The sequence below is a fragment of the Equus asinus genome, chromosome 2 (assembly GCF_041296235.1).
Source record: "Equus asinus isolate D_3611 breed Donkey chromosome 2, EquAss-T2T_v2, whole genome shotgun sequence".
Taxonomy (NCBI): domain Eukaryota; kingdom Metazoa; phylum Chordata; class Mammalia; order Perissodactyla; family Equidae; genus Equus; species Equus asinus.
In genome coordinates this window covers 114,815,001-114,834,958 of record NC_091791.1, presented here as the reverse complement: position 1 = coordinate 114,834,958, position 19,958 = coordinate 114,815,001, and the positions used below count along the sequence as shown (strand labels likewise).

General features: G+C 45.1%; 1 protein-coding gene across 5 annotated transcripts in view; it reads right to left on the bottom strand.

The window, feature by feature from the left end:
• Window positions 1-107: 107 nt before the first annotated feature.
• The window catches only part of FAN1 (FANCD2 and FANCI associated nuclease 1), a 30,796-nt gene continuing 10,945 nt past the window's right edge, over window positions 108-19,958 (bottom strand). For 2 of the 5 annotated variants that reach the window (XM_044763099.2, XM_070496756.1), the window contains exons 6-14: window positions 15,979-16,110; window positions 14,386-14,494; window positions 13,085-13,204; window positions 9,925-10,089; window positions 9,265-9,415; window positions 4,672-4,775; window positions 3,902-4,096; window positions 3,080-3,208; window positions 108-376 (exon numbers count right to left, since the gene is read on the bottom strand). In XM_044763099.2, the coding sequence (XP_044619034.1) occupies window positions 239-376; window positions 3,080-3,208; window positions 3,902-4,096; window positions 4,672-4,775; window positions 9,265-9,415; window positions 9,925-10,089; window positions 13,085-13,204; window positions 14,386-14,494; window positions 15,979-16,110 (1,243 nt within the window). In that variant the 3' untranslated portion in view covers window positions 108-238. Of the gene's footprint in view, window positions 377-3,079; window positions 3,209-3,303; window positions 3,459-3,513; window positions 3,591-3,901; window positions 4,097-4,671; window positions 4,776-9,264; window positions 9,416-9,924; window positions 10,090-13,084; window positions 13,205-14,385; window positions 14,495-15,978; window positions 16,111-19,958 lie in introns of all 5 variants that reach the window. The other 3 variants (XR_011497889.1, XR_011497888.1, XM_070496771.1) reach the window with 3 other exon arrangements.

Here is a 19,958-nt window from a genome sequence, read left to right as displayed (position 1 = left end):
CTCCTAAAATAGCCACCCAGGTTTTTGCCTCTTAAAAAGTTCATTGCTTACATGGAATCAATGACTGTTTTCAAGCCAATACCAAGTTTTGTGATAAGCAGACAGTGTACAATGATGAGTCATTAACCATAAGGTTTATTACTCAATCAAAATCAAAATTAAATAAAATACAATAACGCTTTATGCTTTTGAAAATCTTAAATCCATGTATAACCAGATATTCCCAATGACATAGCTCTTAGTTAAGATTTCTGCTCTTAGCTCCAACTGCAACCACATGGCAGACTTCGACCTCAGCCCCCAACTTCTGCAGTTCATCCAGCCAGATCATTTGCTTATGCGAAAGTCGGTCATTGGGGCCTTTAACTTCCACCAGCTGGAAGATAAGTTAAAAAGTTCTTAGGATCTTACTGAAACAGAATAGCCGTTCAAATAAGCTATTGTAGTTTTCACTAACAACTATTTAAATGGCTTATTCTACTACACTGCTGTACTTATATATATATAACAAATAAATATATATGAAATTCATTGAGAAATTTTTTGATAGAAACTAGATGGTTCTTCACAGAGAATTAGTAAGTTGATTCTTAATACAGCAATTGAAAAATAGTTTCAAAGCATGCACTGGATTGTTGCTCCCCTGCTTAAAACCCTTCAATTACTTTTAGTTATATTTGTAATTAAATCCAAATTTCTTACCATGACCTACAAACTATGATCTGATCTGGGCCCTGCTACCACTCCAAAAGCCTTGCAGGTCCTGAGACAGACGACCTCTTTCCAACACAAGGGCCCTTCCTGACTTGCTGTCCCTCTGCCTAGGACATTTCTACCTGATCTTGCCTTCAACGCTCAGCTCAAATTCATCTCAGAGAGGTCCAGCACATCCTAAGTAGGGTCGTTCCTGTGTAATTCTTTCAGGGCATTTATCATAAGATAAAACTGTTCATTACATATCGGCTCCATGAAGGCAGGAATTCTGTCAATTTTGTTCACTGCAGATTACTCAACTTCAAGACATAGCAATAAAAACTATCCAAAATGAAGTACAGAAAAAAATTTGTAATAAGCAGAGGATTCAGAAGCCTAATAGATATTTAATTAGAGTCCCTAAAGCGAAGAGAGAAAAATATTTGAAGAAATAATGGCCAAAAATTTTCTGAATTTGATGGAAACTATAAACCCAAAGACCGAAGGAGCTCAGAACCCCAGACACAGAAACATAACACTACACTAAGAAGCATCATAATTAAATTGCATCATCAGTGATAGAGGGAATATCTTAAAAACAGCCAGAATTTTTTAAAGCCAGAGGGGAAAGATTACAGATTTCTCACTGGAAACAATGTAAGCTAGAAGACGTAGACCAATATTTGTTAAAGCATCGAAAGAAAACAACTGTCAACAAAAAATTCTTTGCCCAGAGAAAATATTTTTCAAAAACAAAGGTGAAATAAAGACTCAAAGACATACAAAATCTAAATAATTCATTACTAGGAGACCTCCACTCAAGAAATGATAAAGGAAGTTCTGCGAGCAGGAGAAGAGTGATAGCACATGGAATCTGGATCAACACAGGCACTGGAATTAGCACCCACGTGAGTAAATATAAAGACTCTTGTTAATCCACTGTGAAAGCACAGATAATGAGTGTGGAGGTTCTAACATGCAGAAGTATAATGTATGAACACAGCACAAAGGCTGGGAGAGGAGATACAAAAATATACTAATGTAAGGTTCTTCATACTATACAGGGAATAGTACATCACTTGAAGGTAAGTAAGTTTAAGATACACACTGTAAACACTGATGCAACTACTTAAAAACAAAGAGTTACAGCTAACAAGCCAACAAAGGGATAAAATGCAGTCTTAAAAAGGCAGAAAAAAAGGGAAAGGGGGAACAATAGAGCTGAGACAAATAGAACACAAATATGAAGGTGGTAGATTTAAAGCCAAACATCAATAATCACATTAAATATAAATGTTCCAAACACTCACGTTAAAAGGCAGAAGTTGTCAAGTTAAATTAAAAAGTAAGACCCAACTATATGCTGCCTACAAGAACCTCATAATAAATACATAGACAAAATAAGTTAAAAGAATGGAAAATGACATATCATGTTAACTAATCAAAAGAAAGCTGGAGTGGCTATCTATTAATAATATCAGTCAATTTCAGAGAAAAGAACACTACTAGGAATAAAGGAGGGTCATTTCATAATGATAAACAGGTCAAAGAAGACATGAGAATCCTAAAAGTTTATACATCTAATAATAGCGCTTCTTCACAATATATGGAGCAAATGTTGATAGAACTGCAAGGAGAAATACGCAAATCCACAATTATAGTCAGAGATGTCATATGACACCAAAAGCATGATCTATTAAGGAACAGATAAGTTGGACTTTGTCCAAATTTAAAACTTCTGCTCTTCAAAAGACATGCTTAAGAGAATGAAAAGACAAGCCACAAACTGGAATGAAATAAATATCTGATAAAGAACTTGTATTCAGAATTCTTTTTTTTCAAACACAAAACTTTATATTAATAAGAAAACAACCAACCCTGATGGGCAGCAGGGTGAGACCAGGGTGAGGCAAGGGAGGTGCCCAGTGTATAACACAGGAGGAGGTGCTCACTCTCCAGGAGCTTCGAAAATGGCTCCAATCATCCTGGCCTCCTGGTGTGCACACCCTGCGGAATCCCCTCCCTCTGAGTGTGGGATGGACCTAGTGACTTGCTTCTAACAGTAGAACACAGCAAAAGTGACGGAATGTCACTTCGAAGATGGGGTTACAAGAGACTGACTTCTGTCTTGCTCACACTCGAGCTCTTCTCACTCGCCAACTCTGATGAAACAAGCCGCCATGCAGGAGCTGCTCAGTGGCAAGGCCTACACACAAGGACCTGAGGAGCCTCCGCCAACAGCCACCAAGGAACCCCGGCCCTCAGTCCAACAGCTCTCAAGGGATTCAATCCTGCCAACAGCCATGCGAGAAATGCCAGCATTGTTGCCTTTGATTAAGTTGCTCATAAAACTACAAAAACGACTTTCTATTCTGGTTCAACTGACCTTAAAGCGATGACTTTGGGAGTTCCACACAACCAGGTCGGGGAGGCCCCCTCGGCAGTGTCGAAAGTCCACAGCCAGGCGCCTGCACACACCACTAAGGACACGGCCTCCCAAGCAGGAAACAAGATCCTGAACACAAAATACGTAGTTACCCATCCCCTTGTGAGAGAGACCCTGAAATACTTCCAGTGATCATGGGACAGAGAAAACTCGGGGTAATTCACCAGAAATGGATTCCAAGGACACCAGGTGCTGTTTTGCTGCTTGGATGGGGCTCCAGAGCCAGTGGCTAAAATTCTCACTGGCAAACTCTGGGAAACCTGTTTTCCTTTGGTCAGTTATCATACTTCTTCCCAGTAGGGAGAATCCTGGGGAGCAGCTGAGGAAGAGGGAATTTGGAGTAAGCGCTCAGGAATATGACAGTGATGACTCACAGAGGCCAGCAGTCACAGGAACAGGGACGGCTGCCTTCCTGTCAGGGGCCATAGGTCAGGCAAAGGGAAGCTGTGAACTGAGGGGAGAGAAGGCATAACTGGGGCTTGTTTTATGCCCTGATGTGTTCCTGTCAATAACAGTGGCATCTAGGCTGGGGTATTATCATATTCATACAGACACGTGCATGCACACACATATATACACACATGTGCATACACGTGTACAGGTGTGCATGTGTGTATATATCCACGCATGCCTACAGACACACGTGTATATACACATCCGTGTATGCGTATGCATCTTGACACAGTTGCCGAAAAGACACCTAGCCTTGGGGGATGGGGGAGGGTGTTACTTTCTGACCAAATCTTGCAGGCAGATTTTCACCTGAGCCTGCTGAAGAGAAGCAAAGCGATCCCAGCTGACAATGGAAGCCACTCTGCCTTCCTGCGCCTGCCACGCAGCTGCCACCCAGGCTCGCAGGCTCTCTGGAGGGGCACCGTGAATCAGCTGCAGCCTGGCCTCGATGGCCTGCCGCCTGCTTTCGAAGAAGCTGTCTGTACACAAGTCCAGTGGGAGTGCCTGTGTTGCAGGGAAAACAAGCTCTCACTTTGGGCCTGGAGAGAACCTTAATCAGAAGAATATTCAATACCTATAAAGTTTGGAAATTGGCCAATTTGATTGAATTGATACATTCCTTTTCTCAAAAGATATGTAAAAATTATCTAAGTAATGTAATATAAAAGCAACTTATTCCACTGGTTTTTAGAGTAATAGTTTGCAAAAAGAGCGTTAAGTAAACTCAGTGGAACTCTTGGTAGGCACACGTGACACAGCACACCGGGCAGAGCGCTAGCACCAACACTTGCTCAGTGAAGGGCTGAAGAAACTTACCCTGAAAGTTTCAAATGGAATTCTGAAGGTAAACTAGGCCTAAAGTTTAAAACTTAACATACTTACATTTTAAATTCCATGAATCAGATTTTAAAATTAAAAGCTATCTTTACACTGGAATTAGCACCATGATCCAAAACCCGGTAACAAGAGGCAGGCTTCCCACGGCTGCAGACACGTGGACACAGGTGGGCGTGAAGCGCGCAAGCACAGAAGCATCTGCTCCCTTAAAAAGTACCCTCTTGCTTCAACATAACAGGTACCTGGTAGGCGTTTCTGAATACATCTGGGACTCCATCCATGAAGATTATGTCCCACAGGAGGAGGCCATAGAGCGTGCTAAAGGTGGACCCTTCCCCATGGATCCCTAAGAGAAAGTCGCACACATGGAAGAAAAATCAGTTTTTTCTAGTTGTTAAAAACCTCCACCATGACCTATTCCCTACTCAGTTTGAAGGAAATAATAGAACTATTTTAGATGCAAGAGCAAATGCTGTTTTTATGCCATTCCTAGCTCACATTTTTACATTATATTGTTTATATACAGAAGCCTCATTTAAGGGCAAAAATCAAAGTAATCATGGGAAAGTTCAAGTGCACATTGAAAGCCACAAAACAATGGTTTTCAAACTTTAGTGGAAAACCTAAGGAACATGTTTAAAAATAAATTAATAAAAGCAGATTACCTCCTCAGGTTCTGGGGGTTCAATTCAACGGGTCTGGGTAGGCCCAGAATCCTGCGAGGGGCTCTGGGCAGGAGCCCCTTGGTTCACTTGAAAAGCGCTTTCTGGAAGGGATCTGACAAGGAGGCCGAGCATTCTGGGAGCCTGCGTCCTCTGATCTAGCAGGTGCTGCCTTCACTCACCTCATTCGACCCAGCATTCCATTGCTTCGGCCTGAACAAGCGTGCCCAGTGTTTCTAAGATTCATGGTTTTTATAGAAACCCTGCACCTCAGAGACGACCTAGTTCAGACCTCATGCCACACACTAACTCACTGATTGGGAGATGACCTCAGAGAGGTCCATCACGTGCCCCAGGCCACATAAATGTCAGAGTCTGGAGGGCGACGAAGGGCTCAGTCTTGGCACAGCACACAGCCCTGTCTCCCAGAGCAAGTCCTTCTCTGCACTTCCCCACAGCCGCCCGGGGAAGTGGCTGTGTGGACGCCCCTCTCCCCAGATTACTGCCTTGGCTGCAGGAGGCGCTGACTCCCATGATGCCCTCCTGCCAGGCTGGAACACATTTCTCCATGATGGCAGAAGAGCTCCTCTGGCTGGTGGGCCCCATCCCACTGTGCAGTCACGGTCAGCACAGGACGAGGAGAACAGAGACCAGGCAGCTGCACATGTGTCCTTAGGAAAGTACACTCGGGGCAGGGACGAGAGCCTCAGTCAGGAGCAATGTGGCTAGGTCCCCTCTGTCCCGCCTGCTCCAGCTGTGCGGTGCTCTTTCTGTCCCCCTCAGTTCTAGTCCCTCATCCCTGCAACCGCCTCCGGGATTCAGCAGCAGGAACAACAGGACCCACTCAGGTCCCCTGACCAAGGCTGAGTCCTCTAACTTTTCCCAGAAAGCTTTGCACTGGGATCTCGGGCCCTTGCCCAGCCAGGAGGAAAGCTGGAGCTTGATTTCCATCCTGCTTTCTGCCTGGGTGTGTACACTGGCCACTCAGAACACCGGGTGTCAGAATTCCTGAACTCCCAAGCAGTGCGCACCATGCATTTCATCGTAAGTGAATCGTTTTTGGTGAGATCCTTCTGAGTCACTCAAAAACAGACTTCTCTGGAAGGGGTTTGAGACTGCCCTTACCTCTAGATTAAGACTGATGACCAGGGTTCTGCTCATTTTCATCACATCAATTTTAATAAATGAAAAGAATATTTTATATAAAAAATATTTTATATTCTAGAATTGGAATTGTCCATCTGTTCTCCAGGCTCATGGCTAAACAGAAAGCATGTCGCTGTGCCTGGCTCGCAGCCTGCCCACCACATGCCCCGATGCTTGCTCTTTCTTCCCTCCATGCTCCGTTCACACGTCTCCTGACCTGTCTGGGGGCTGAATTCTCATTCTGTTATTCTAACCTTTGAAGTCTATCATATCTCTGTCTTCACTGGCATCTGCACTTCTGCCCCAAGAGCATCACCCTGCCCTGTAAGTAATAAAGATGATCGCATGGATTAGTCTTAACCGTTGTCTTTACACTCAGCAGAAATTACCTATGTTTTATAAAATCCCATCTTGTAGCTGTTGCTTTATGATCCTCATTAATCTTCTGAACACTGACACAATACTGAAGTGAAATACTGTCCTGATTTACACATATTTGAAGACACAGTGTTTTTCATCCTAGTAACCCTTCAGCATGGGCACAGAGGGAGTCCTCCTGGACATGAGGATGGACTTGATGCCCCCACCCCGGAAGAGACCACATGAGCCAACCTCTGGTGTCTGCTTCCAAAATCGGGGGGAGGGAGGACGGAGGAAAGACTGAAGGAAGCTGGGTAGGTACATGGGGTTCATCATACCTCCCCACTTCTGGACAAAGGCATGTCCAATATCTTCCACAAGAAAGTTTTAAAAAAGAAAACAAGACTAGAGCCAGGCCCTGCGGATCTCCAGGATAACTGCCTCGCCCTCTTCCTCATCTCCGCTGGGCAGATGACAGCTTCCTCTGCAGCTCCCGTCTCACAGTGTTTAATTTTACTTTTTCTATTCAGTACTACGTTCCACTAAGGACAAAGACTGCCAAATTCATTTTACCAATTAAAAGATAAATTCTTGATGTCTTTTCTTTAGCCTGGGCCTTAGATAAAGGACTGAATCCATGGTTCATTCTCTGAGACCAAAATCAAAGAAAAAAGAAAAGAGGGGAAGAGACGCTGATGCAGATAAACCACAAACATAAACAGTTTCCGAAAGACATAAGAGATAAGTGAATTATTTTTTTTAAAAAACCTCTTTGCTACTATTATGGTCACAAGGCTTACATGGTGACAAGAGACGCCCAGAGCAACTCTCGCCCACAAGCACCAACATACACTGTGCAAGTTTGGGGTTGCTCTATGACACGGTTACTGTAGACTACGGGGCACGGCTGTGGGTTAACAGACCCTCCCATAGGGGGGCCCTCACTCTCAAATGTCTCTGTGGAGAAGAAATACCTCTGCAAGGGTGCTAACACCTTCAACCAAAACCAGCCACTTCCTGGGCACAAAAGGCCCCACAAAAAACCACGCTAGGAAGCATGCTGGAGGCTCTCTTCTGTGTGTTTCAGGTTCTTCTCAAATGGCCCAGTCCCAATGCCCAAATATGGACTTTGCCCCCTTCCCCTGTGCATTTCCTCTCTGAGACCTCCTCGGTCACACGTATATGTCACACACACAGACGGCCACTAGCTCCCAAGGACAGGTCCCCCTCCGAGGCGCAGAACCCAGACCTCGGGAGACTGCATGCCACGCTCTGAAGCACCTGGCCCTGAGGACAGCACATGCGTTGGGTGGAAGGTGGGGGCACTGGTGGTCAGCTCCCAGCACTCTCAGAGGGGACACAGGGGACAACGGGTTCTGAGAGGAAACGAGGTACAGGATTTCGGGTCCAGGCCCATAAGGGCTGGCAAGCAGCATCCCTAGTCCTTGGCTATTAAATTTCTTAGATTCTAAGCTCATGTGCATGCCACAGTGGTCTCTCATTATTGTGCCTTTACGTCCCAAGCAGCAGAGACACCGATGCCTTCAACAGCCCTCCTTTCTACCCTGCAAAAGCACAAGAGTTCTGGGCTTTAGCTTCAAGGCTCCCATTCTTGGAACTTGGCAAAATTAATTCTCACTTGGGCTCTACATATTTCAGAAAATGGCCTCTGAATGAAACCTACAAAATCCAAAATGAAGCAGATGCCAAGTAGCCCAGAAAAAAGAGCCCTGGAGGCAACCTTGACTCTGGTCCCACTGCATTGTGGTCTCAGAAACAAAAACTATCTCAGCAGCAGCTCCAAGAGCACAAAGTCACACTCAAGCACAAGAGGTGCCAGACCACTGGCCCCTGCACCACACAAACATACACACAGACACACACACACACACACAGAAGGTCCTCTCCTCTCCTACCAATAAAAAAGAAAACAAAGAAAGTGAAGGCAGCAACAAGCTCAGTCAGTGGGAATAAGTGGTGTTTCTCTCCACTGATTTCATTTCCATCAAAGGTGCCACCATTTCACTCTGAGGTCTCTCAGTTCCCCGGAAATGTACCAAAAAGATGGTGCAGCAGAAGGAGCAATGTGATCGCCACGAACTTCTCGGAAAGGAAGACAGGAAAAGCTCAGATTCTTATTGACTTTTATTCTCCTCCCTCACAGGGGATCAAGAGAGCTCATCTTACAAGGAATTCAAATCACTGCTCTTTCTGGCAACTTCTCTGGTTCCACTGGTGCTGTCATCCCAGGACGTGGTCCTTCAATCTCCTTAAAGTCATTACCTATGAGGCCTGCTCCCTCCTTTTGGAAGCGGCCTTGCCCCAGCTCCTAGCTCCTGTCTCCTCTAACTGGTTTGGTTATCAGGCAGCATCTCTGTGGGTCCTCTGCCTAATAACTCTCTGAGAGCAAAACCAGTCTCCCTCACTTCTAACATCTCACCAGAGAGCACTGTTCCTCATGGGCGCTAGGTGGCGGATACTGGCTGAATAGAAGATGGCCTTTAACAAATAGAAGTTAGTAAAATTCTCGTCCACACCTCCCAGTCACCAGCATCTTCCTCTCGGGGCAGAGGACGATAGACAACAGCCACCTGCTGCTGGCAAACCATCTAGCAATACTGTCCGTCACACAGTCAGTGGTGGGCTGAGAAAAATGCTGCACATTACCCTGGTCGAAGCCACCACGTCTGTAATAAGCCAGCGCCAGCTCCTCCACGGAACACAGGACTGTAGCAGGGGCAGTGGCCTCCTCGGCCTCCATCACAAACACAGACTTGCCCATCCCACTCTGCGGGCACAGGCGGCCCGTGATGGTCACCTGGAACAGCAGTGGGAGAACGTGGATTAGCCTCACTTCAGCTACAATCCCTGCAAACCTGACTTTGGTGTCCTGAGGATGCACTTTCCTAGGCCCCTCAAAGCCACTCATTCCTAGCAGAGCATGTGGCCATGTGACCCCACACTCTGGTACCTGCCAGGATGCAGAAAGGTCACTGCCCCAGCCCACAGGGAGCATGTGGCCCCAAGAGCTGCTCTCCAGGCCCCTGATCAAGCAGGTGAACCTGACAAAGGCTGTGAGCTTCTGACTCAGGAGTTTTAGAGAAACTCCCGAGGCATGAGCTACCCACGCCGCAGCCAGCCCAGCCTTCTGACCTGGGAGGCACTGGTGTGAAACAGGGAGCAACAGCCAAGTCAGTGTCTAAAATGAGCATTAGATTTTTCTATGTCTAAGAGAAAAATGCACACTAAAAGTTCTTGTGCTACTTCCAGTCAGGAAAAAAACTCAGTAATTAGATTTAAATACAAAGGGCCCAAATATTCACTCACATGTGTAACATCTTCCACAGTTATTTCTGGGAGCTGATGGAAGAGGCGCCTATACTTCCGACAGCTTGGAGACTCCCTCAGGCGCACAGCTCTCTGATAAAGTGAAAGACGATGTCCTGTTCTCACTTCTGGGTCAGCCAGCCCTTCTGTGATGCACTTGATAGCCTAGCAAAGAATATGATCCCACAGTGAGATCCTAAAAGACCCTCTGGCAGCATCCACCAATTTAGTGTGACAGGAAACCCCACGGTGAATTATTCATTCAATTGTGCTAATTAGCAAATGGGCAAAGCAGTACTTCCAGACAATAAGGATATCTCCCTAAGTCTCATTCTGATACTCTGAATGCACAGATGACTCATAATCCCTGACTATTCATGTCTGGAGCACAAGTGGCCGAGCTCCTGACACTGCTTTCTGGTGATATGTGCAGATGTGGTAGGTATCAGCTGGCACATCCTCAGAGACCTAGACAGTCAGGGACACCCCTGGTTGGTGGGCTGAAGAAGACTGGAGAGAAAGTCCTGGCTCAGTGGTCCTCAGGGCATCACCTGGGGAGCTCTGACAGAAGACATATGTCTCCGCCCAATCCACAGAATGAGCACCTCCAGGCCAGGGGTACAGGCGTCCGACTGTTTCAGAGCTCCCAGGTAAGTCTCACGTACAGTCAGGAACCACAGAGCTGGTCCAAATTCCTCATTTACAGGGAGAAGAACCTTAGGTTTGGAGATGTCAGATGCATTTCCTAAGGTTATTCAGAGTTGGACAAATAAACAAACAAAAATACCCCCCCAAAAAAACCACACTAGGATATCAGTTCACACCTACCAGGATGACTATAATCAGAAAAATGGAAAATGCTAAGTGTTGGTGAGGAAGTGGGAGAAATTGGGACACTCATGCATTGCCAGCAGGAATGTAAAAATGACTCAAACACTGAAAAACAGTTTGGCAGTTCCTCCAAAAGCTAAACGCAGAATTACCATATGACCCAGCAATTCTACTTCTGGGTATACATCTAAAAGAAATGAAAGCAGAGTTTCGAACAGATATTGGTATACCCATGTTCAGAGCAGCATTATTCACAATCGCCAAAATGTGGAAACAACCCAAGTGTCCATCAACAGATGAATGGATAAATAAAATGTGGTCTATCCATACAATGGAATATTATTCAGCCTTGAAAAGGAAGGCAATTCTGATACCTGTTACAACATAGATGAACCTTGAGGACACTATGCTAAGTGAAATAAACCAGGCATAAAAGGACAAATATTATATGATTCCACTTACATGAACTATCTAGAACAGGCAAATTCATAAAAACAGAAAGTAGATTAGAGGTTACTAGGGGCTGGGGGGAGGAGAGAATGAGAAGTTATTGCTTAATGGGGCAGAGCTTCTGTTGGGAGTGATGAAAAGGTTTGGAAATAGATGGTGGTGATGCTGGCACAACATTGGGAGTATAATTAATGCCACTCAATTGTACACCTAAAGATTGTTAAAATGGCAAGTTTTACTTATATATATTTTACTACAATAAAAGAATAAAAAGTCAAAAAAAAAACCACAACCCTGCAAATCAATGAAGGATCAGGCCATCAGGAGTGGAGAAGTCCAAAGGAATCAAGAAGAGAGAATGAGACACTGAGGTGCGCTGTTACCCCAGCAGGGGCCAGTGCCGGCGGGGCCTGGCCGGGTTGCTCCTCTGCCTGGCCTGGCCAGCTCCTGGGCACTTTGCAGGAAGCAACACTCTGCTGGTAGATTCCATCACTGGAGACCGATGTAAAGAACAGAAGGAATGGTAACAAAATAATAAAGATTATGAGTGTGACCTGTAAGATCTTTGGGAAAAGGCTAAAAGGAACTATGATTTTCCATCAATCTCAAAAATAAGCTCAGCGGCTTGTCTATCTCTGAGAATAGGAGGGAACGCTCCTATTAGTAGAACAAGGGGGAAATTTGTCCACTCTTTTGAATCTTTATTTCATTGAAAGAAAGAGCCAGCATAAACCACCTTTCGCCAGTTTCGTTCTGGGCTAACGGACGCCTTCTCTTGCTATTTCAGCCCGAGCAAACAGCAAGAGGCAGGGAAGCACCACACGCGCCTCCCAGAGCAAAAACAGCCCTCACTGGCCTGAAGCACTTTAGGTAACAAGGCACTTTTTCAGCTTCAGGCAGTACAAACAGTATGTCATATTTCCACACCCAGGGTCAATTTTTCCGCCCCTGCATCACCCTGATTCACTTAATGTGCCACTGGGAAAAACAAAAGAGGCACAGTCCCCTCCATTCAACACAAATGCAAAGCTGGCGTGGAGACAGGTGGAGCCTCGGGCAGCCACACAAAGAGCCACTGTTGTCGCTGGGCACAGCAGCAGCAGGCTTCAGAGGCACCACCCTGCTAGACCAAGGCAGCTAACAGGATACTTGGACTCCCAAGATCCTTGGCACAGAGAATACCAGCGCCCAGGAGAGAAGGTTGCCTGCTCAGGGCTAGTCAGACAATACACTTCCCAAGGGAAAGGACACCTTTCGTCAATCTTCCTACCTGGAGGCCCCAAGCAAAAAGTTAATAAAATCACCATTTCCAGAAAAGGAAGCACCTGCTGAGGGTGGAGACGTCTAACTCTCCCTAGATCTTATTTCCTAAATCCCAACCAGATCCTCCTGCCAACCCATCTCCCAAATCAGTGATGGGAAGACAAAAGTCTCCTGTCTTCACTGTAACGCTTGTGTTAGCATCCTTGCTACTTCTTTTGGGGTTGGAGGAACACAGACAAAAGAAGAATGCTAAAAAAATAAACATTCAAATTATATTTACTTTTTTTTTTTTGAGGAAGATTAGCCCTGAGCTAACTGCTGCCAAGCGTCCTCTTTTTGCTGAGGAAGACTAGCCCTGAGCTAACATCCGTGCCCATCTTCCTCTACTTTACATGTGGGACGCCTACCACAGCATGGCTTGCCAAGCAGTGCCATGTTTGCACCCAGGATCCGAACCCGTGAACCCAGGGCCGCCAAAGCGGAATGTGCGCACTTAACTGCTGTGCTACTGGGCCGGCCCCTGTATTGACATTTTTAAGGTATTACTAGTTCGCCATATTTTTTAAATTTATGCAAAAGCAAAAAGAAGGCTTGGATATATCTAGTCACTGAGTACCGGTTCAAGGCGTTTCAAGTGCTGGTGCAAGTTGAGAGCCAGTCTGTCCCACCACCGGCCTCTGCTGTCAGGACAGTACACTTTCTGGGACAAAAGGTCTTCAAGTTCCTTGACTGCTTCCTGTTGCAACAACAACAACAAAGGGGGCTCATTAGACTCACACACCAAAAAACTCTAATTATATTTAGTAGCCAATAAAATTTGCAAAGTATATTTATAAAGCATACCTTTCCTTCCTAAAATAAGGCCAAGGATCCCAGACTAACAGGACAGGGACTCGGAGACGTCCCTCTAGGGTGGGCCTGAGCTCCGAGGCATCCCTACATTCTTCGCAGGTCCCCTGCCAACTGGCGAGCACACAGAGATCTGTGCACGTGTTCTCTGCAAACCAAGTCAACCAGCGCAGGGCCGCAGAGGCTCAAGCTCTAGGTGGCCGAGCACTGGTCAGGGGCTGCAGACCCACATGCTCCTGGGAACCCAGGAGATCACAGGGCCCACAGTGTGAGGAATTTGGCAAGGGCAAGACAGTAACGATGGGTGTCTTCACCCAAGGATCCCACCTCAACAGGGAGACTTTCTGGATCTACACACAAACTGTTTGGTGATTCTTTATATTAATCTTTTGTGGTTCATGAATCTCCTTGAAACATCTAATGATTCTCCTCAGAAAAATGCACAAACCCCCATATACGCACAATTGTGGAGTTTACAGACTCCAGAAGCTCATCCCATGGATCCTCTTAGGATCCAGGGACCCAGGTCAAGAAACCCAGCTGCAGCATATCCTTTGCAAAACATCATTTTTCAATACAGAAACGTCAAAACATAACAAAAGTTAACTCTAGCAATCTCACAATGTTTAGTATAAGGAAGGATACAACCAAATTTCTGACTTGTGATTGTAAATTACTTCCAGACAGTCCAGGACAGCTGTCAGGGAAACACAAGCAGATGTGCAGTCTCCACCTCAGAGAGTTCTGAAGACCTCCCAAGTCCCACACGGAGTTCTGAAAGGGGCTCAGACTCAGCTGCAGGCCCTGTCTGGGTTCCCTGCAGGGCTCTGTCCATAACCCCCAGGCATCCTGGTGCACACTCAACTCATGAGCAGACGAAACAGTTGGTGGTCTTCGGCCGTCTTCCCACCACCCAGGAGACAGCAGGCTGCCCACATGAGGTACGCTTTCATTACATTACTGTACACTGCCCAAACACATGGAAAATGTCGAGAGCACGGCAGGCTCTCCTCCACAGCTTATCACAGACACATCAGCAAGAGCGGGGCCTGCAGCTTGTGCTCTCACCTCATACATGTGAAGTCTCTGCAGTATTTCAACAGTCCGAGACAAAATCCTTGTATAAATCCACCCGACAGTAAAACACCGAAGAAAGAGTGGTAGATTCTCATGGTATCTGAAATGAAGACGCACACCAGCAGTTTAGTAATCTGGTTTATTTGTTGTAAGACAATTACGCGAAGTAAGAGAGCAGATTCAATTCCTACCTTTTAAAAAATACTGTCAGTTGTGTACAATTTTCTACACCACAAACCTACATCCTTACAGCCAGCCACCATTTCCTAGGTCACTTAGACAGTGGAGTAAAATGAGAACTGGTAATATTCTAAGCAGGAGGTCAGTAAACTACGACCCTCGGGCCAAACCCAGGGCCCACCACCTGATTTTTGTATGTCCTGCAAACTAAGCATGGTTTTCCCATTTTTAAATGGTTAAAATAAACCAAAAGGAGACTAGTCTGCGGTATGTAAAAATTATGTGAAACTCTTATCTCAAAGTCCCTAAATAAAGCCACATTGGAACACAGCCCCACTCATTCCTTCACGCTCTGCCTGTGGCTGCTCTTGCAGCACAATGGCAGAGTTAAGTAGCTGCAACAGAGACCATATGACCTGCAAAGCCTAAAATATTGACTAGCTGGCCCTTCACAGAAGAAGTCTACCAACCTTTGTTCTGTAGCAATCTAACTTCCTGGTAAAGATTTCTTTTTTTTTTTTCAATGAAGAAAATCATCTATTAACTTGTTTTAAAACATTTTTTTGCTGTTTGGTCTGAGAAATGTTAACAAATTTTCCTAAATTATCTTAAGAAAATCCTCCAACGTATGTACACATCACAAGCGTAACAAATCCACATTGGTTACCTCATTTCTAGAAAGGTCTTTTAGGAAATGCATCAATTTTCCATCTGAATTACAGAATCCTCCCAAACAAAATATAGGCAAAGCATTCAGTTATTTTTTTCTTAACAGTAAAGGCCATTTTCTTCACTCTGGTTTTTAAGGCAATATTTTTTCTGTATGAACTTTATGTCCCAAATGTCTTTTTGAAAGAGATATTTAACAATACTAGATTTTCTCATCACTAGTCACAACAGAGGTAAAAATTTCTTAACAAATACGAAATATGTTTAACATTGAACAAACAAAAACAAAGAAGGGTGATGTGCTGTGTACTTGAACTTTTAAAATAAATGTTCAATTTAGTTTTCTTTTTCAGAATAACGCCTACTTGAATTTCCACTGAAGAACACATCTAGCATGCTTCCCACAACTTCTGTCCTGCTGCTGGGTTTCCCCAAATTTAAATGCAGCTGACCACCACTCAGAGAAGCCAACACACCCAAAGACTGCAAGCTCAAAGCTGTGTGTGTGTTCACTTGAATGCCTGTTGCACAAGGGCCTGAGTTACAGAAAATTCACTTCAAACTTTTAGACATTTCTTCTCTTTCATGCAGCACCTTGACTCTACACAAAGCAAATCAGAAATTCAAGTCCACAGAAAAAAAGGAGTATGTTCTTTGTGAAGAAAATTACCTTATGTGGTTGGAACAACTTGGCCAATAAGTAAATTTTGACAAGTACCTAAAAAAAAATCTCACCTCAGGGAAGGGTGGTTTTTCAGCTTGTTCCAATCCCTTTTTGCACACTGAGAGAGCTCTTTAGCTTCTTTCCAGTTCCCATTGGCCATTGCAGTAGAAATGTCACTCAGCATGTGTGCAGCTGCTGCATATCTGGGGAAGAAAACCACGCGATCCAAGCTTCAAATGTGAATGAGCACATATATAAAAAATTACCACATCCTACCCACTAGATCTAATTCAGAAGGGTAAAAGTGTGTTTTGAAAATATAAGGGTTATTTACATTTTATTCTAGTAATAATTTACCAGTATTCCACTGGAGTGGCCTAGAAGAACTAATACAGGCTACCCAACTAGAAAGATAAAAACATTCATACTGTATTATTACACAACATGTTCCATTATACAAATGTAATATTGATCAGCTTATCATTTCCGATTTTTAGTACTCATTCATTCATTCACTCAACAATCTGGCAGCAACCACATAAACACGTAACTGACTTCAGAATTATATTAAGGTGTAGATTGGGTAACTTAATCATTGAGTCAGAGATAGCCAGAGGGATGCTACGCAAACTAAGAGAATTACTTGGGATTTTCAAAAATAACTTCAGGGACACTCTGAGAGATAGCAATGCTGAAATGCTATAAAACCACTTAGCTGAAGAAAGACAACTTCTCACTGCACTTTTAGATACTAAAAACAAGGACATCTGCCCAACTGATTCTGTAACACTTTGAGTACACAGTCATTGTATTTTGGACTCACACCTGAAAGAAAAGCATGCAGTATCAGTATGTGCAAATATGAGCAAATAAGAGTAAAAGAAATTGCCTCTAAATGTAAAAATTTGCTCACAAACTCTTGCTCTAATTCTCTTATAATATGTTAATAGACAATTCTAAGGTCAATAAGAAAAGAGAATACAACAGGGAGAAAGTGCCTGGAGGCTGGCCCAGCCTCCCCACCCCAGCCCCTCCCACAGTCCAGAGGGTCAGGAGCAGCCCCTATGCACCCGGCTGTGAGCTTGAACCTAGCCCTACCCTCAAGAGGCCATCCAAACCAAGCCCATCACGCCTCCTCTCCCCAGCTACCTCCATCGCCACCAGCCACAGTTACCAGCCCTCATCTCACCCAAACCTTTCCCCAGCACTGCGTGGAACTGCCAAACCAGGAGCAGCATCTTCTTCCACATCCTCAACCTCTCCCCTCCACCCTCTGTCTCCTTCCTTCTCTAAAACCTGGCTGAGAACGTGGCTTCCCCTACAGCCCTCTCAAGTGGGGGATGGCTCTTCTCACAGCCCTCCCATTCAGGGCTGAGACCGATGGAGGAGTCCTCCTTTCTTCCCATGGCTACTTCTAAATCATTCTTCCCTCCTGGAAAGCCTCCCATTCCTTGGAAGCTCACGTTCCTTCTTGCAGACATCTACCAGCCTCCTGTCATCTTCTGCCTGCTCTACCTCATGTCTCTTGCCATCATGGCCTCCACCATCATGGCCTGTGACTTCAACATCTGTGAGGATGAAGAATACACTCAGTTTCAATACCTCCTCACCAATAACCCCTTTCTCCACCTTCTGTCTCTGATGAACTGCATCATCCTTGAAATCTAGATTTCAAGCATTTCACTCACTGACCTCTACCACCAATCCTTTCAGCTCATTTACTGAAGACAACAATTCCCCAACTTCACCAAGACCCCTACCTGACACACTTGCCCCCACCAGGATCCCCACTTCCCCAGCTGTAAGCAACTCTTGTCCTGTAGGCCTACATACCCGACCCAGAGTCAACCAGTCCACCACTCACCAGTGAACATACTGTTCACCTAGACCCCCTAGTCACAGTGTCCATGTTGACCTCAGAGCCTGTACCCAGCTCCCTGAATTGTGCTGGAAAAATAACAGGCCCAGTCTGACTGATTTCACTTTATTTTTGTTTGTTTGTTTTGTTTTGAGGAAGATTAGCCCTGAGCTAACATCTGCCACCAATCCTCCTCTTTTTGCTGAGGAAGACTGGCCCTGAGCCCATTTGTCCCCATCTTCCTCTACTTTATATGTGGGATGCCTGCCACAGCATGGTTTGACAAGCAGTGGGTAGCTCTGGCCCCAGGATCCAAACCAGCGAACCCTGGGCCATTGAAGCCGAATTTGTAAAATTAACCACTGGGCCACCAGGCTGGCCCCTGGTTTCACCTTAATTCGAGATGAGGTTGCAAATGAGCACTTACTCCGGCACCTCCGTCTGGCCAGAGCTCCCCTGGGAAGTCTGCCTTCGCACTCCACAGGATGGCTACTTCCTACCTGTGCCTTCCCAGCCACACTCCCCATGGAAGCTTCCTCATGAGACCTTTCCCAGGTGATGAGGGGCCCCAGGCCATGAGAGGGGCCCTTTCAGCTTCCGTCCACTGCAGCCTCAGCCCTGCCCCTACTCCTGTCCTACTCCCAAAATATTTCATACAAGTTCACTTCTCTCCACTGCTGCTGGACCTAGCGCAGTCAAGGCCTTTGCCTAGCCCACCAAGGTTCAACCAGCCCTCCGGGGGCTCCCCTGGCCACCCTCCACCCCCAATCCACAGGAGGCTTGTGTAAACTGTGAAACACATCCCTCACCTGCCTAAACCCCTTCAACAGCTTCCCAGTACTCAGAGAACACAAGTCGGTCTGCTCGCCAGGGCTTCTGAGGCCAAGCACCCCTGGCCCTACGTTCCTGTCACCTTCCCCCACATGGCTGGCTCCCGGGGCTTTGGTCCGGAGCTCCTCTGAGACTCTCCGCCTCAGCAAGCTCTCCCCGTTCTCAGGGGGTGTGCACACGCTCTCCATGCTGCCTGGATGCAGGCCCCCAGACCTCCGCACAACGGGCTCCTCCGCACTCTCAAGTCTCACATCAAACATCACCTCTCCAGGGACACTCTCTGCCTGACATTCTACACACAAAGCAGAACTTCTCCAGCCCACTCCTCAATTTTCATAGCACTTTTCACACACTGTAATTTTCTGTTTTAGTTTCTATCTCCCTCAGTAAAATGCAACCCCGTGAAAGCAGACATCTGTGTTGTTCAAGCTGCAAACTCCCCCACCCAGGCACCTGAAGGGACTCAACACTCATCTCAGGTGTACTGAATAAACGAGGAAAAAGTAAAGGAAGGGTCCACTATTTCCAAGCACCAACGTGGGCAGAAAGGGTTCTCAGGGAGATACCACATTCCCAGGAATTGCATAATTACCCTTCCTGAAGCCAGCAAAGTCCAATTTCATTTACATGTTAAGGCCCTTTGCATAACAAAATGAGTTTTAATTATTTTTTACTATTTACAGCATACTTGCTTTCCAAAAAGAATACAGATGGCTTATTTTTTTCTCCCTAGCTCCCTTACTTTTGAACTTAACCATGGTTTTGTCAATCATACAACTGAAAAATAATCTCCCTTAGATAAATCAGTAATAATGACAATTATAATGCTAACTAAGATGCACTAAGCAATCCCCATAGTCAAGGCTCTAAGTACTTCACATGTGACAACACACATTTGCAGGAATATACTATCATTCTCCCCATTTTACAGATGAAGAAACTGAGGCACAGAGTGGTTTCAATTCATTAGTTTAGAGACTGGAACTTGGCTTCAGAGTACACATTCTCACAAAAGAGAAAAGCATAAAGTGACTAAAAATGAAAAGGCAAAAAGACATGAGACAACTGAAAACAGGGTAAGGAGAAATATTCTTATTAGAAGATTTGACTAAAAATGATTCTAACTGAACACAAACAAGATATTGAGCTTCCTGGTAACTAAAGCAAAATGGGCTAAAATCAGTTTATAGTGACACTGCTTTGATTCAATAATTTCAATAATTTACTTTTTAAAGCACATACTAGGCAACACTTCCACAACTTTTCTAAAATCAAGTATGAGAATTAATAATTTTGAGTCATAAACCTTAAATCAAGAATCAAAAGTAATATTTTAGGAAAATATTATATTAGGAAAGGTAA